Here is a 15,156-nt window from a genome sequence, read left to right as displayed (position 1 = left end):
TTTTAAGTAACATAAAATCTGTTCTACTGCAGCCCAATGATTATTTGTAGGGGATGATAAATATTGGCTTACCACACTGACAGGATATGCAATATCTGGACGAGTTACCACCAGATAGTTTAGTTTTCCAACTAGTCTTCTGTACCTTTCTGGATCCTCAAATGGTTCCCCTTCCTTTGTCAGTTGTACATTAGGGTTCATAGGAGTGTTGCATGGTTTAACTCCCAGTTTTCCTGTCTCAGACAATAGATCAAGCACATACTTTCGTTGAGATAGGAATATCCCCTTCTTGCTTCTTGCCACCTCAATGCCCAAGAAATATTTTAGCATTCCTAAGTCTTTTGTCATGAATTGAGAATGAAGAAAAGACTTAAGAGCTGTAATACCTTCATTGTCACTTCCTGTGATAACAATATCATCCACATAAACTACCAATAAAATAACACCTGCTTTAGACCATCTGAAAAACAATGAGTGATCAGATTTTCCTTTTATCATTCCAAACAACTCAATTGCTTGACTAAATTTTCCAAACCATGCACGAGGACTTTGTTTCAAACCATATAGAGATTTCCGGAGTCGACATACCTTTCCATACTCCCCCTGAGCAACAAATCCAGGTGGTTGCTCCATATATACTTCTTCATGAAGGTCCCCATGCAAGAATGCATTCTTGATATCCAATTGATGTAGTGGCCAGTCATAGATAGCTGCCATAGAGATGAGCAGACGAACAGATGTTAATTTAGCAACAGGAGAAAATGTGTCACAATAGTCTACTCCATAGATCTGCGCATATCCTTTTGCAACAAGACGAGCTTTTAGCTTGGCAATAGACCCGTCTGGATTCACTTTGACTGCAAATACCCACTTACATCCAATAGATTTCTTCCCTGTAGGTAAGTCTACCAAATCCCAAGTACCATTCTGGTCTAAAGCATTCATTTCCTCTATCATAGCACTGTTCCAACCAGGATGAGACATTGCCTCTTTTATTGTTTTAGGGAGAGAAATAGAATCAATGGATGTGGTAAAACAGTAGGAAGAGGGTGACAAATGTTTATAAGAGACAAAAGAAGAAATGGGATAGGTACACTGACGTTTACCTTTGCGAACAGCGATGGGAAGCTCTACATTTGTAACTTGATCTGATGACGAAGAGATCGGTGCAGGACATGAGTCTGGTACAAGATCAGGTGTTGCTTCAGATGTAGTATGTATGATAGGAACAGTCTCAGGAACTCGTGGTCTTCGGGAGTAAACTTGTAAAATAGGAGGTGGTGGGTCTGTATGATGGATGAGTTTGTAGATTAGTATATCATCTTCCTTATCTTGAGGAGGACAATTTTGATCAGGAGAAAAAGGTACTTCTTCCAGGAAGGTGACATCTACTGACACAAAATACCTGCCAAGTTGAGGACAATAACATCTATACCCTTTTTGGACACGTGAGTACCCAAGAAAGATACACTTCAAAGATTTTGGGTCCAACTTTGTAACCTGAGGACGAACATCCCTAACAAAACATGTGCAACCAAATATGCGTGGCTCAATGGGAAACAAAGGTTTTGATGGAAAAAGGCTATGGTATGGAGTTTGTCCTTGTAGAACAGTGGATGGCATGCGATTTATTAAAAAACATGCTGTAGCGATAGCATCAGCCCAAAAATGTTTAGGAACTTTCATTTGAAACAATAAAGCTCTTGCAGTTTCGAGTAAATGCCTATTTTTGCGCTCAGCTACACCATTTTGGGATGGTGTGTCCACACAAGAAGATTGATGAAGCATGCCCTTCTGAAGCATATAAGACACAAAAGGATATGAAAAATACTCTTTAGCATTATCACTCCGCAAAATTTTCACAGGTACATTAAACTGAGTTTCAATTTCAACGCAAAAGGCACGAAAATGATCAAGCAGTTCAGAACGACTCTTCATGAAATATAACCAAGTCATACGAGAAAAATCATCAACAAATGTAACAAAATACCTATATCCAGTTTTGGACATAACTGGACATGGACCCCAAACATCAGAATGAACAAGTTCAAAAGGTGTACTTGCTCTTTTATTGACTCTCGGACTTAAACTCACACGGTGATGTTTAGCAAATTGACAAGACTCACAATTTAATGAAGACACACTACGAAACTGTGGACAAAGCACTTTTAATAATGAAAGAGATGGGTGACCCAATCGACAATGAGCTTCAAGTGGAGTTACTACTCCTGGACACGCAACTGGTCTTGGTTTCTCTATGTCAAGGATATAGAGGCCCCCGGATTCATGTCCTTTACCAATAATTTTCTTCGTCATGAGATCCTGGAAAAGACAATAATCAGGAAAAAATGTGACGGAGCAATTTAAAGTGCGAGTAAGCTTGCTTACAGAAATCAAATTAAAAGACAGATTTGGTAAACTAAGAACAGATGTCAAAGGAAGTGAGGGGGTTAGAGTGATAGAGCCAGATCCAAGTACTGGTGAAGTAGATCCATCTGCCAAGGTAACAGGGAGACTAGAAGTATGGTTTGTAATTGTTGAGAACAACCTAGAGTTACCTGTCATGTGGTCCGTGGCTCCAGAATCTATCACCCACTTAGAAGATGAAGAAATGAGACAGGTTTGTGGGCTTCCTGTATCTGCAACGGTGGTTGAAGGAGTAGATGAAGACTTTAGACTTTCTTGGTACTTTGAGAATTTTGCAAACTCCTCTGCCGAAATCAGAATGTTTTGAGCTGACACATCACTTGTAGAAGCCACACTAGCATACTGCCTCGCCCTGAGCTGGAACTGTAATTTCCTGCAATCACGTTGCAAGTGTCCTGGTTTATGACAAAAATGGCAAGTGATGCCACTTGGGTTATGCCTTTGAGTGGTTTGATTGTTCCCTTTCTGCGGTGGTCTTGCTGAATTCTGATTTCTGCTGACAAGAGCACTATTCACAGAAATAGTTTGAGAAGTTTCTGTGCGCAATACTCGTGAAAAAGTTTCCTTCAGTGTTGTTATTTCTGGACTTGAAAGAACTTGAGACTTGGCAGTATCAAATTCAGGTGGAAGACCGGCAAGGAAACTCATGATAGCCATTTGCTCCCGTTGCTTTTGTTGTACCTTTACATCCTCATTAAATGGCATTAATTGGTTCAATTCCTCGTATGTTTTCTTAAATTCCATGAAGTAATTTGTGACAGACTTGTCTTGTTTCTCAGCCCGATAAAAGGCTTTACAGACATCAAACATACGAGTAATGTTCCCTTTGCCAGAGTACAAAAACTCAAGATATTCCATCAACTCTTTAACTGTGTCACAATGACTAATTAAATTAATCACATCATTTTCTATTGATTTTCTAATTAACAGAAATAACTGAGCATCTTCCCTAAACCAAATTTTCTTAGCAGCTGCATCTTTTGGTTCATCATCTGTTCTGTGAGCATCTTTATCTATACTAGTTAGATAAAGTTTAATAGTTTTACTCCACTCCATGTAATTAAGACCATTCAGTTTATAGTCTGTGATTTTAGTTGTCACAGGAACTATATCTGAAATCCCAGACTTATTTTCAGCCATAACTTCAAGCAAAAAACTAATTACCCAGTTAAAGCTTTAAAACAAGGTCTCAAACCTGGACCGTGAACTGGAAGCTGAAGGAGGTACTGCGTACTGGAAGCTGACGAAGGTGTATTTCCCGAACAAACTTTGTCCAAACTGAGCCCCAAAATGCGTTGTATGGACTCAGGCGACTACGGGAAACTAATCAGAAAAATTTTCCGATCACCAGAACAGTGTCACGCGTCGGCGCGTGAGATGCTGGCAGACTGTTTCGTCGGCGCGTGAGGGCCACTCGCTGGTCAGATTGTCGCCGGATTTCTCAGACAAGGTCGCCGGAAGGTGGCGAAACTCCCTGGGTGGGTGGTGTCAACAAAGGATCAACAAAATCTGATCCCAATACCTACTGTGAACAGTGTCCGAAACACTGTTGCAGAAAAAAAATTTCTGGGTACAGAGATTAATACTGCAGCTCTGATACCATGTAAATCAGTGAAGAAAAGTGTTTCTTTTTTCTTATTTTGTAGCTAGCTGATACATCTATATTTATACACTTGAGGAACGACATGTTTCCTCAAATTCTGCTGCCTAACCTTACTGCTGCTGCTGCCTAACATTACTGCTGCTGCTGTCTAACATTACTGCTGGTCTACTGCCTAACTTAACCACTAACATAATAATTAATATTCTATAGACTACAACAAGTTGTATACACTGAAGTTAAGATAAAAGAAAAATTTGCAAGTTCAGATGACCAACAATTTTATCATAATTATTATATCTAGAAAGCTAAGAAGTTATATCGTGGAAATTCAAGACATATTCTACACACTAAAGATAAAAGAAAAATTAGCAAGTTCAGAAGTTTATGACCCTCACAGACAGTCAGCACAGTAAAGATGAATGAATTGCTTTCTCTTCAGTTGGTTCAGATTCCATCAGCCCTCTGTTTATATGGTTCAATGCTGTTTTCTCATTTCAATATCATTTGAATGAAATTAATATGAATAAGCACTAGCAAAGGAAAGATGTTAACTACTTATAATGTATATTGCATCGAACTGTAGTTGATGGAAATTAATAATTTTCAATGTTGTAAGAAGATTAGAAAAATTGTAGAATTTCTGTACATTTGACAAGATGTGTTTTGAGCTAAAGCTGATGAGCTCTACATTTACAAAAATAATTGAAATTAAAACATCAGCAAACTAGTAATTCCTGATATCTCCACCCTTCTTGGTGCAGCGAAGCTGAGGAACACCGATGTGAAGTAACTGAGACAAGCAAAGCATTCTCAAGTTCTTTGGATAAACCTCGGCTAAGAAGTGAAATGATGTAGTTCATGAAAACTGCATCACAGGGTAGTGTAATTGGCCCACTGCTCGGAAGTCCAAATTCCTCTTCAGACATGTTTAAGAGTTGCCTGATAATCTCATTCTCGAGATAAGATAGAGGGACAACAAACCGCGTGTTATCAGACGTGTAGATTGCAAAATGGCCCTTGTTAACTGCAGAGGAAGTACTGCAGCTACCCGCTTCATCATTTAGCCTTGGAAATGAAATCCTCTTTCTTCGGATTGCAGCAAATTTCTGCCATCTTTTCACTAGTTTGATGAGCTTCTTGGAACTGATCATGATGTTAACTTAGAAAATAGAGAGATTGAATGGAAGAGAACAAGATCTCTAGAAGCCTTTGATCTTTGCTAGACTGAATTGCAGAGTTTGATGATCAAAATGCTTATGGAAGTGATCTATTTAAAGTGTTGAGGAGATAAGCAAAGGCAAAACCATGTGCCACCTAGTTGTGTAGGGCCTTTTAGCTTCAACCAAAACATATATGGGATATGGTGTGTGACCATATATAGAGACATACAAATGAGGAACCACATGGTTTTGTTTCTCAATCATCTCTTTTATTCAAACATATTGATTAAGCGAATTTCCGGGTGAATAACATTAACTTACAGCTCTCTGCCTTCATCTTTCAAATTTTCGGGATTTTTTTGGAATGAAAGAAGTAGTTAAGCTATCCCAATCAATTCAATTTCATTGAAGCATGTGGGGAATGATGTCCATTGACAGATCTATTTCTACAAATTTTTTAGTAGAATTTTTTTTATGATTTTTGGAAGACAAAACTGTATGGTCATGTCTCTTATCTTGCTAGCTGGCTGCCCTCCCAATCAAATTTCTCTTAGCCACTCAATCCACCTCCCAAAAGATCTATATAAACACATTTGATTTGGTATTTTCTTTGCACAAACCAACTTTCTACATTCTCAAATTGTTTCTATAGCTTCTTCTGATAACACATTTGAAGATGGCAATTAGTATGGGGCGCATCCTCCGTGCTAAGCAAGGCCTTAGAAGATCTTCTTCGAGAACAAACAGAGAAAGTGAAGTTCCTAAGGGACATTTTGCAGTCTATGTTGGGGAGAGTGAAAAGAAGCGCTTTGTCATTCCAGTTTCATACTTGAAGGACCCTTCATTCCAAGACTTGCTGTGTCAAGCTGAGGAAGAATTCGGCTTTGATCATCCAATGGGCGGACTCACAATACCTTGTGTAGAGGATACCTTTCTTGACATTATCTCTAGTTTAAGATCTTGAGAGACAACAAAGTGCTTAGTTTAGTGGAGAAAAGTTTTGCACAGAGAGTATACTAGTACAGTTTTTTTTCCCTCATTTTCACTGTCTCATGATCAATTTGGAAACTGTAAATTTCATTGGTTATATGGAGGCCTATTTTGCCCTAAATATCTACATGTAGTTCATACTGTAAAGATTCATACTCTACATGTCTATGTAGCTCAGTCCATCCAATTTTTCCTGTTTTTCATAAAAAAAATTATTCCAAGTTGTAAAAATAGGATTATGCTGAACTTTCAAATAGCAGATGTATCAGAAAGATCCTTAAGACTTCAACTAACTTTGACTGCAATATTTTTCGCTGTTTTGTCCCTATGATGTACAAAAGTACTTAAGTAACTGAAATCGAAACAGACAAGAGGAGGGAAAATTAAACCTTTTGTCTTTCCAAAGCATAAAACTTTTGAAGTGCTTTCTGACAGAAAAAATCTATGTTTGTTGCAAAGTGGTAACCAACAGATTTTCAGCATAAAAGTTATTCATCAGTGTGCCAACAGAAGATAGAGGGCCTTTTACTTCAGGAAATGGCTAATTCTGCTATCAAACTGTAGTTTAAGGATTAAAGATTAGTGATTTCTGATCATTTCAGTTCTTAGAACTGTTTTCATAGACAGGTCACAGTGAAGCAGAACCAAGTATTGCTGTGTTTTTATCACCAAATGAAGTTATGCAAAAAAAAAGCACTGGAACTTGTTGAAATTTCAAAGCTATAAGTTGAATTCCTAATATATATATACAAAAAATATTGACAGTGATGTCAGCAAACTAGCAATTCCTGATTTCTCCACCCATCTTGGTGCAGTGGAGCTGATGAACACCGATGCGAAGTAACTGAGACTAGCAATGCATTCTCGAGTTCTTTGGATAAACCTCGGCTAAGAAGAGAAATAATGTAGTCCATGAAGACTGCATCGCATGGTAGTGTAATAGGCCCATCGCCTGGAAGTCCAAATTCTTCTTCAGATATGCTTAGGAGTTGCCTAATAATTTCATTCTCGAGATAAGATAAAGGAACGACAAACTGCTTCTGGTCAGATGTGTAGATAGCAAAATGACCCTTATTAACAGCAGAGGAAGAACTACAGCTATCCGTGACATCATTATTTAGTCTTGGATATGAAATCCTCTTTCTTCGGATGGCAGCAAATTTCTGCCATCTTTTCACCAGCTTGATGAGCTTCTTGGAACTGATCATGATATTAACTTAGAAAACACAAAGAGATTGACTGGAAGAGGACAAGATCTGTAGATCTTTGCTGGACTTAATTGTTGTGTTTGATGATCAAAATGCTTGTGGAAGTTATTTATTTATAGTACTCAATAGGCTATAACAAGCTTAAAGTTGTTGAGTAAATCAGAGAAGGCAAAACCATGTTCCACCCAGTAGCATGGGGCCATTTAGCTTCTATCAGAAATATATGGGATCTAGAGACAGAGAAATAAGGAATCACATGGTTTTGTTTCCCAATCATCTCATTCATTCAAACATATCCATTAATGAATTCTTTAGGCGGATAGCATTAACTTACTGCTCTCTTTCCTCATCTGTCAATTTTGCAGGCTTTCTTGTAAAAACAGAAGTAGTTAAGCTATCCCCATCTATTCAATATCATTGAAGCATGTGGGGAATGATGTTAATCCATGTGGTAATGTCTCTTATCTTGCTAGCTGGCCGCCCTCTCATCTAGATTTATCTTAGCCACTCAATCCACCTCTAAAGGATCTATATAAACACATTTGAGTTGGTATTCACCCCACTCAAACCTTTAGTTTCTACTTCCACAAATTGTTTTTATAGCTTGTTTGATTAACATTGCCTCTACTTTCAAAAAAAACAATGGCAATCGGTATGGTGCACATTCTTCGTGCTAAGCAAGGCCTCAGAAGGTCTTCTTCAAGAACAAACAGAGAAAGTGAGGTTCCTAAGGGGCATTTTGCAGTTTATGTTGGCGAGAGTGAAAAGAGGCGTTTTGTCATTCCAGTTTCGTACTTGAATGACCCTTCATTCCAAGACTTGTTGTGCCAAGCCGAGGAAGAATTCGGATTTGATCATCCAACGGGTGGACTCACAATACCTTGTATGGAGGATACCTTCCTTGACATCATCTCTAGTTTGAGAAGATCTTGAGAGACTACATACAGCTTATTATAGTGAAGGGAGATTTTGCATAGAAGAGTTCTCCTGTACAGTTCTTTTGTATAGATTCTTGTCTGCATTTCTGCAGTAACTTGGAAAATATCAGAAAGTCTGTCCAATTTTCACCAAATCCTATTCAAACTTGTTTATGTGAATATACTTTGAGCAAAACTAACAGTAAAATTAATATATCTTCATCATATGGACCTAAGATGTGTACCAAATTTATTGTATTATTTACACTGGCACACATGAAACAACCAAATAAGCAACACAGCTCACTCAACTGCTTCCTTCACTCAAGCATCATATGAACCTAAGATGTGCTTAGAGAACCAGAGGAAATGTTTATGATTTTATATGAACTTGTTGCCTGTTTGTTCGGTCCATCCACTTTGGTGGCATCCATAGCTTTCGTTTCAGGGGAGGGTCCGGTCCAATTTCAAGTGGTCAACCGATTAGATTATAACAGTGTGAAGTGCCAAAGTGAGTGAAAATTTCAACAGTGCCAAATCATGCTTACTAATGGATTTTTGTTGAATCTTAAAAGTTAATGGAATGATGGGTTGAGAATTTAAGATTTAGCAGTACAAAATCTGTTTCATCATACGAAGGTAAGATACCAAGATCTGCACCAAATTGTTCTTCAGACATTTTCAATAGTTTTCCTAGTGAGTCTGTAGTCAAGATAAGATGGACAAATAAATTTAGCCAATTATATGTTTAAATGCTTTTTGCTCATATTTGACTGTGATTTGAAAAAATTAACAAAAATAGGCACTTCTGAAGTTTAAGGAGAGACTGAAAGGTATGAAAACATATTAATTTTCTAATGAGATTACTGAAAATACTGGATATCAAGTTTTGTATTTCTGTACATTTAACATTCTGCATTGAGCTACAGCTGATGAGTATTTCATTTACAGAAATTATTGGCATTAATATCAGCAAACTGGCAATTCCAGATTTCTCCACGCTTCTTGGTGCAGTGAAGCTGATGAACACCGAGATGAAATAACTGAGATTAGCAATGCATTCTCGAGTTCTCTGGATAAGCCTCGGCTAAGAAGTGAAATGATGTAGTCCATGAAGGCTGCATCACATGGTAGTGTAATAGGCCCATTGCTTGGAAGTCCAAATTCTTCCTCTGACATGCTCAAGAGTTGCCTAATAATCTCATTCTCGAGATAAGATAGAGGCACAACAAACCGCTTCTGATCAGCTGTGTAGACAACAAAATGATCCCTGTTAACCGGAGTGGAAGTACTGCAGGTATCTGCATCATCATTTAGTCTTGGAAAGGAAATCTGCTTTCTTCGGATGACAGCAAATTTCTGCCATCTTTTCGCCAACTTGATGAGTTTCTTAGAACTGATCATGGTGCTAACTTAGGAAACTGAGAGAAATTGAATGGAAGAAAGTAAGATTTGTGAAAAGCCTGGATATTGGCTGGACAAAGTTGTAGTGTTTGATGATGAAATTCACATGGAAGCAACCTATTTAAAGTGTGCTTAAGAGGCTATGACAGGTTGAAACCAGAGAAGACAAAACAGTATGGGACCATTATTCAGATTCAATCAGATATGAAGTGTGGCCATATATATATAGACATAGAAATAAGGAATCACATGGTCTTGTTTCTCAATCTTCACATTCATTCAAACAAATTGATTAAGCTATTTTGTAGGGGAATACCATTAACTTACTGTTATGGGTATTGATCAACAACAGAAGTAGTTGAGCTTTCCACATCTGTTCAATTTCATTGAGGCATGTGGTGAGTGATGTCTAAAGATTTTTGGAAGACAAAAGCATGTGGTAATGTTGTCCTATCATTCTAGCTGGCTGGCCTCTCATCCAAATTTCTCATAGCCACTCAATCCATGTCCTAAAGGATCTATATATATAAATGCATTCGAGTTGATGTTCACCCCACTCAACTTCTTCCTTCACACAAATCCTAGTTTCCGCCTTCACAAATTGTGCCTATACTGAAAAAAATTTCAGAAATCCTACTATCCAAAAAGCATATTTAAGCATGGCAATTGGTATGGGGCACATTCTCCGTGCTAAGCAAGGCCTTAAAAGATCTTCTTCAAGAACAAACAGAGAAAGTGAAGTTCCTAAGGGGCATTTTGCAGTTTATGTTGGGGAGACTGAAAAGAAGCGCTTTGTCATTCCAGTTTCGTACTTGAAGGACCCTTCATTCCAAGACTTGTTGTGTCAAGCTGAGGAAGAATTCGGATTTGATCAACCAAAGGGTGGACTCACAATACCTTGTATGGAGGATACCTTCCTCGGCATCATCTCTAATTTGAGATCTTGAGAGACTACACACAACTTAGTTTAGTGAAGAAAAATTGTGTAGAAGAGTTTTAGTGTACAGTTCATTTGTATAGATTTTTGTCTGCATTTTTGCAGTAACTTTGAAAATATCAGAAAGTCTATCCAATTTTCACCAAATCATGTTCCAACTTGTTGCATTGAATATACTTTTGAGTAAAACTAGCAGTACATTATCTCTTCAAGGAAATTCAAGACATATTCTAAACACTAACAGTTAGGATAAAAGGAAACTAGCAGCTCCTATTCAGCTCTAGATGAAGAAGGTGGCTGTTTTTTGGCAAGTGAAATTTTGCATAGAATGAAGAGTTTCCTTGTACAGATTTTGGTTTCCCTGCTTTATTGCAGTTTCTTTGTAAACATCAAATAGTCCCTCCAATTGTCACCAAATCTTATTCCAAATAACATATATAGGGCCTTTTAACTCAAGATGACAGTGCTAATTCTCCCATGAAATGGATGAAATTTAAACCAAAAGAATTTATATAATGGCTCATTTTCAACCATTTTTATATGATTGAAGATCAAACTGTAGTTTAAGCAGAAAGGATTAATGATATCACATCATTTCAATTCTTAGAACTACTACTGTACAGCCTATGTTGATAGACCATAGATGTAATGCACTGAAAGTTTTTGAGATTTTAAAGCTATGAATTGAGTGACAGTTGAGTTCCAAGTACATTAAAAATATTTCAGTAATGTCAGCAAACTAGCAATTCCTTATTATCCTATCTTATAGACACCAAAATACTAGGACTAATGTGTTCTGGGCAAAGCCTACCATGTTGTCCCCAAAGTTGATTGTTTGATCAAGGATATTTGTGTGGTCAAGGGATTTGGGTTGAGGCAATTGAGAAAGTTTATCATATAGGAACCACGCGGTCCACCCGACTTTGTTTCCAACTAAAATAAAGTTATACGTATTAGGTAGTGATGTTTAGAAAGTATTTCTCACTAAAAGATTAATTCCTCCTTCTCTCTAGAATTCACTACATTTTAATTTTTTGTGTTGAATGGATTTTTTCTTCAACTTCCTTGAGTTTTTTTTTTTCTATTGTGATATCTATGAATTTAGTTAGCATTTATTTCATTGTTACATGTTTAGTATAACATAATATCTTTGTTTGGTTTGTGATCATTTTAGAGTAGTTCATTGCCATGTGCTGAGGATGAGAAGAAATGAATTATGCTTTTGGTGTATTGTAGAGTACGAGAACCGTAACGACGTCGTTACATTTAATTGACTGGTCAACGTTGTCAATTTTAATTGGTTTGACTTTTGAGCTTGGGTTCAGCTTACGTTTTCTATGTTCTTGCTCTGAGTTTACCGGGGCCGGTGGAACCTCCGGCGACATATTTTCCGGCGAATTTCTCAGCCGAAGCCCTCTGATCATCCTCTGCCACCCATTTTTTGGAACTGATGATGATTCTAACTTAGATAATAGAGAGGGAATAGATGGAAGAGAACAAGATGTGTAGAAACCTTACATCTTTAATTTGCTGGATTTAATTAATTGCAGTGTTTGATGATCAAAATTGCAGAGTTCTTCATTCACACAAATCTTAGTTTTTGCATTCACAAATCCTTTCTATAGCTTCTTTGATTAGCACTGCCTCGAAATATTTGAACATGGCAATTAGTATGGCACGCATTCTCCATATTAAGCAAGGCCTTAGAAGTCTTCTTCTAGAACAAACAGAGAATGTGAAGTTCTTAACGGGCACCTTATAATTTATGTTGACGAGAGCCAAAAAAAATAATTTGTTATTCTAGTATCATACTTGAAGAATCCTTATTTTCAAGATTTGTTTAGTCTAAGGAAGCATTCGACTTCGATCATCCAATGGGTGGACTTACCATACCAGAAAAACACACAACAACTTCCCTATAATGTGGCCATTCAAGCAAGAGATGCAGCCAAGAGGCAATAAAGATTTGCTTATGATTTGATGATTCACAATATGTGATGGTATAAAAATACCAGTAGAAGTTGGCTAACTTGCACATTCAGGTTCTTCAAAAACAGTCCAACTTTTCTTCATTCGATCTATTTCTATTATAGTAAAAATTATCTACAACAATATTAATCTTTACTACTACCTTTATTACAAGTTGAAAATACTCATTTTGATTCTATTGAAAATAATCTTTTTTATTTTATATTAATTGACTTTGATATGCATTTACTTATTTTAATTTTGTGTTAGAGCATTAATTTAATCGCGCAATACACGCATTATAACTAGTAACTATATAAGATTCGATCTCTAGACCTTCTAGTCTAGATAACAAGATACTTACTACCAACTAAAGTACTAAACTACCCAAATATTAAATAATCATTATACATAATATTAAAACATTATATGTGTGTGTGTCAAGAGTATTAACAACTAATTTTTAGGTTGATTAATCAGAATCTCTTCTCAATTAAAACATCTAAAGATTGCATGAAAGATTTGTGAGTTACACTTGAACTATTTGACTCGAATATAGATTGAGGATTAGTGCCATCTTATCTCAATGGTTGCATACCACTCCTTCCAATTGTGTGGTGATATAAACATGCAAATGATATATCTATGTCAAATAGATTTCTACTAGCTATTTAAGTTTATTTTATTTAGGAAAAAGGGTCAAATAAACCCTCAAACTTTACTCAAAAGTGCAATTAAGCCCTCTAACATTATAAAAGTTCAATTAAACCCTCAAAGTTGTGATTTTAATGCATTTAAATCCAAATGACCTGTTGTTTACCTGAAACAATCAGTCATTATTTTTTTCCATTGAATATTCCGGCGACCGGCGAATTTCATGCTACCGGCGTCGAATACAATATCTGCTGGGAATCAAATACAACATCTGCTCAACTGCAATGGAGGAACAAACTGTCCGTTCGTCTTCTCCACTGGAGAAGACGACTGCACTGGTAGTCTTCTCCATTTGAGAAGATGAACAGACTCTGTTCGTCTTCTCCACCAGTGGAGAAGACGAACACATCTCCAGTCTGTTCGTCTTTCTCCAGTGGAGAAGACGAATAGACTCTATTCGTCTTCTCCACTGGAGAAGACAAGTGGAGAAGACAAACAGAGTATGTTCGTCTTTTCCGGTACGTGGAGAAGATGAACTTCCGAACCGGTGACGGTGGCGTCTAGCGTCGGACCTCTGGCAGCGACGGCTGGTCTCGGCCATGGTGGTAACGTCACTATGACCATCCTACCTCTGTTTGTATTTACTTCTTCTTCTAGAGACCTTCAATACATTCCAGTCTAGATGCTTCAGAACTCATAGCCTGTGTTTCTATTGATGATGGCTGCGTTGTGGTGGCTACTTCCACGGCGATGGGGTGATGGGGCTGTCATTGGGCTTCCCTACTGTTTCTGCCCAGCAAAAACGATGGGGAATGGAGAAGGATGACCGGCGGTGGTCTTTCCGACAAAGTTGGCCGTAAATTGGGCAGTGAATAACCGGTAACCTATTGGTTACTGGTAAATATGGTTTATTTGATCTATTTTAACAAGTTTGAGTGTTTAATTGAACTTTTATAATGTTGGAGGGCTTAATTGCACTTTTGAGTAAAGTTTGAGGGTTTATTTGACCCTTTTCCCTTTTATTTAAAATAAATTAAAATAATATACGATTTTTTACTAAGCTACTGCATAGTTTATAAAAAATAAAAATAAAATAGAGTCTAAACATATCAAGTTACTCCATTGGTGAATTTCTCATAAAAGAGAAAATTTGACATTTTATTGTATCTCAAAAGTTTTGGTTTGATCACCATTGTTGCTTAGAAAATGGAAATCAGAAACTTTTAAGATAGTGTGTTTCACGCACCTGAAGATAGTGAGTGTTTCCTTATTTGTATCTCATGTTCCTTATACGAGATTCAGATTGCTAGCAAGTCATAGGAGAGTTATCGAAATGGGTTTGGAGTTGAAAAACCTTGAAATATGAGCCTGGAAAGTGAAAAATAATACTGCGAAATTGGTTTCAATATAAGAATAGAAAGAGAATAAGCTGTGAATTTCATACTTTACCCCTCTAATATGAAAGGGTTTTGAGTTCTCTGTCAAGTTGAAACACATCCCTAACGTTGGGAATCAAACTCGCCACTTCGCTCAAAACTGAGGGGTTAAAAATGAATATGATCATAACTAAGGAACTGAATTGTCAATATAGGTATAATTCAAGGACCAAAGATATAATTTTTCTTAAAATAAATAATTATAAATTTAAAAAAAAAAAACGATTAAGTTCGCGAGTCAAAGTATTAAAATCCAAATATCTAAGTATTGAAATTCAATTCAAATATTCGATTCATTACTCAAACTACTTGAACTTAACCTTGACTTAATAGTAACAAACTCAAATTTAAACATTCATCAAATTGAGATCGAATAACTCACAAGTTGACTCATTCACATCCCTATTGGGCACCAACTATCTAAACAATATCATCCGAGGGTCTAAAAAGAC

At 36.9% G+C, this 15,156-nt stretch overlaps 3 protein-coding genes across 3 annotated transcripts; all 3 read right to left on the bottom strand.

Moving 5' to 3' along the window:
- Positions 1–4,659: 4,659 nt before the first annotated feature.
- LOC116030729 (auxin-responsive protein SAUR68-like) lies at positions 4,660–5,254 on the bottom strand. The gene has a single exon (XM_031273045.1). It carries the CDS (start codon positions 5,179–5,181, stop codon positions 4,747–4,749), a length of 435 nt encoding a protein of 144 aa, XP_031128905.1. The 5' UTR covers positions 5,182–5,254; the 3' UTR covers positions 4,660–4,746.
- Positions 5,255–6,869: 1,615 nt separating this feature from the next.
- On the bottom strand, positions 6,870–7,454 carry LOC116030247 (auxin-responsive protein SAUR68-like). Its single transcript, XM_031272434.1, has one exon. It carries the CDS (start codon positions 7,386–7,388, stop codon positions 6,951–6,953), a length of 438 nt encoding a protein of 145 aa, XP_031128294.1. The 5' UTR covers positions 7,389–7,454; the 3' UTR covers positions 6,870–6,950.
- Positions 6,877–9,783, bottom strand: LOC116030248 (auxin-responsive protein SAUR68-like). Its single transcript, XM_031272436.1, has 2 exons — positions 9,252–9,783; positions 6,877–6,921 (listed from the first exon to the last, which is right to left on the bottom strand). The coding sequence occupies exon 1, from the start codon at positions 9,707–9,709 to the stop codon at positions 9,275–9,277; it is 435 nt and encodes a 144-aa protein (XP_031128296.1). The 5' UTR covers positions 9,710–9,783; the 3' UTR covers positions 6,877–6,921; positions 9,252–9,274.
- Positions 9,784–15,156: the final 5,373 nt, after the last annotated feature.

Source organism: Ipomoea triloba, chromosome 9 (genome assembly GCF_003576645.1).
Source record: "Ipomoea triloba cultivar NCNSP0323 chromosome 9, ASM357664v1".
Taxonomy (NCBI): domain Eukaryota; kingdom Viridiplantae; phylum Streptophyta; class Magnoliopsida; order Solanales; family Convolvulaceae; genus Ipomoea; species Ipomoea triloba.
This window is presented reverse-complemented; position numbering and strand designations above follow the sequence as displayed.

Coding starts and splice junctions, on each gene's coding strand:
- LOC116030729 (XM_031273045.1), bottom strand. CDS start 5,181: ATGATCAGTTCCAAGAAGCTCATCAAACTAGTGAAAAGATGGCAGAAA.
- LOC116030247 (XM_031272434.1), bottom strand. CDS start 7,388: ATGATCAGTTCCAAGAAGCTCATCAAGCTGGTGAAAAGATGGCAGAAA.
- LOC116030248 (XM_031272436.1), bottom strand. CDS start 9,709: ATGATCAGTTCTAAGAAACTCATCAAGTTGGCGAAAAGATGGCAGAAA.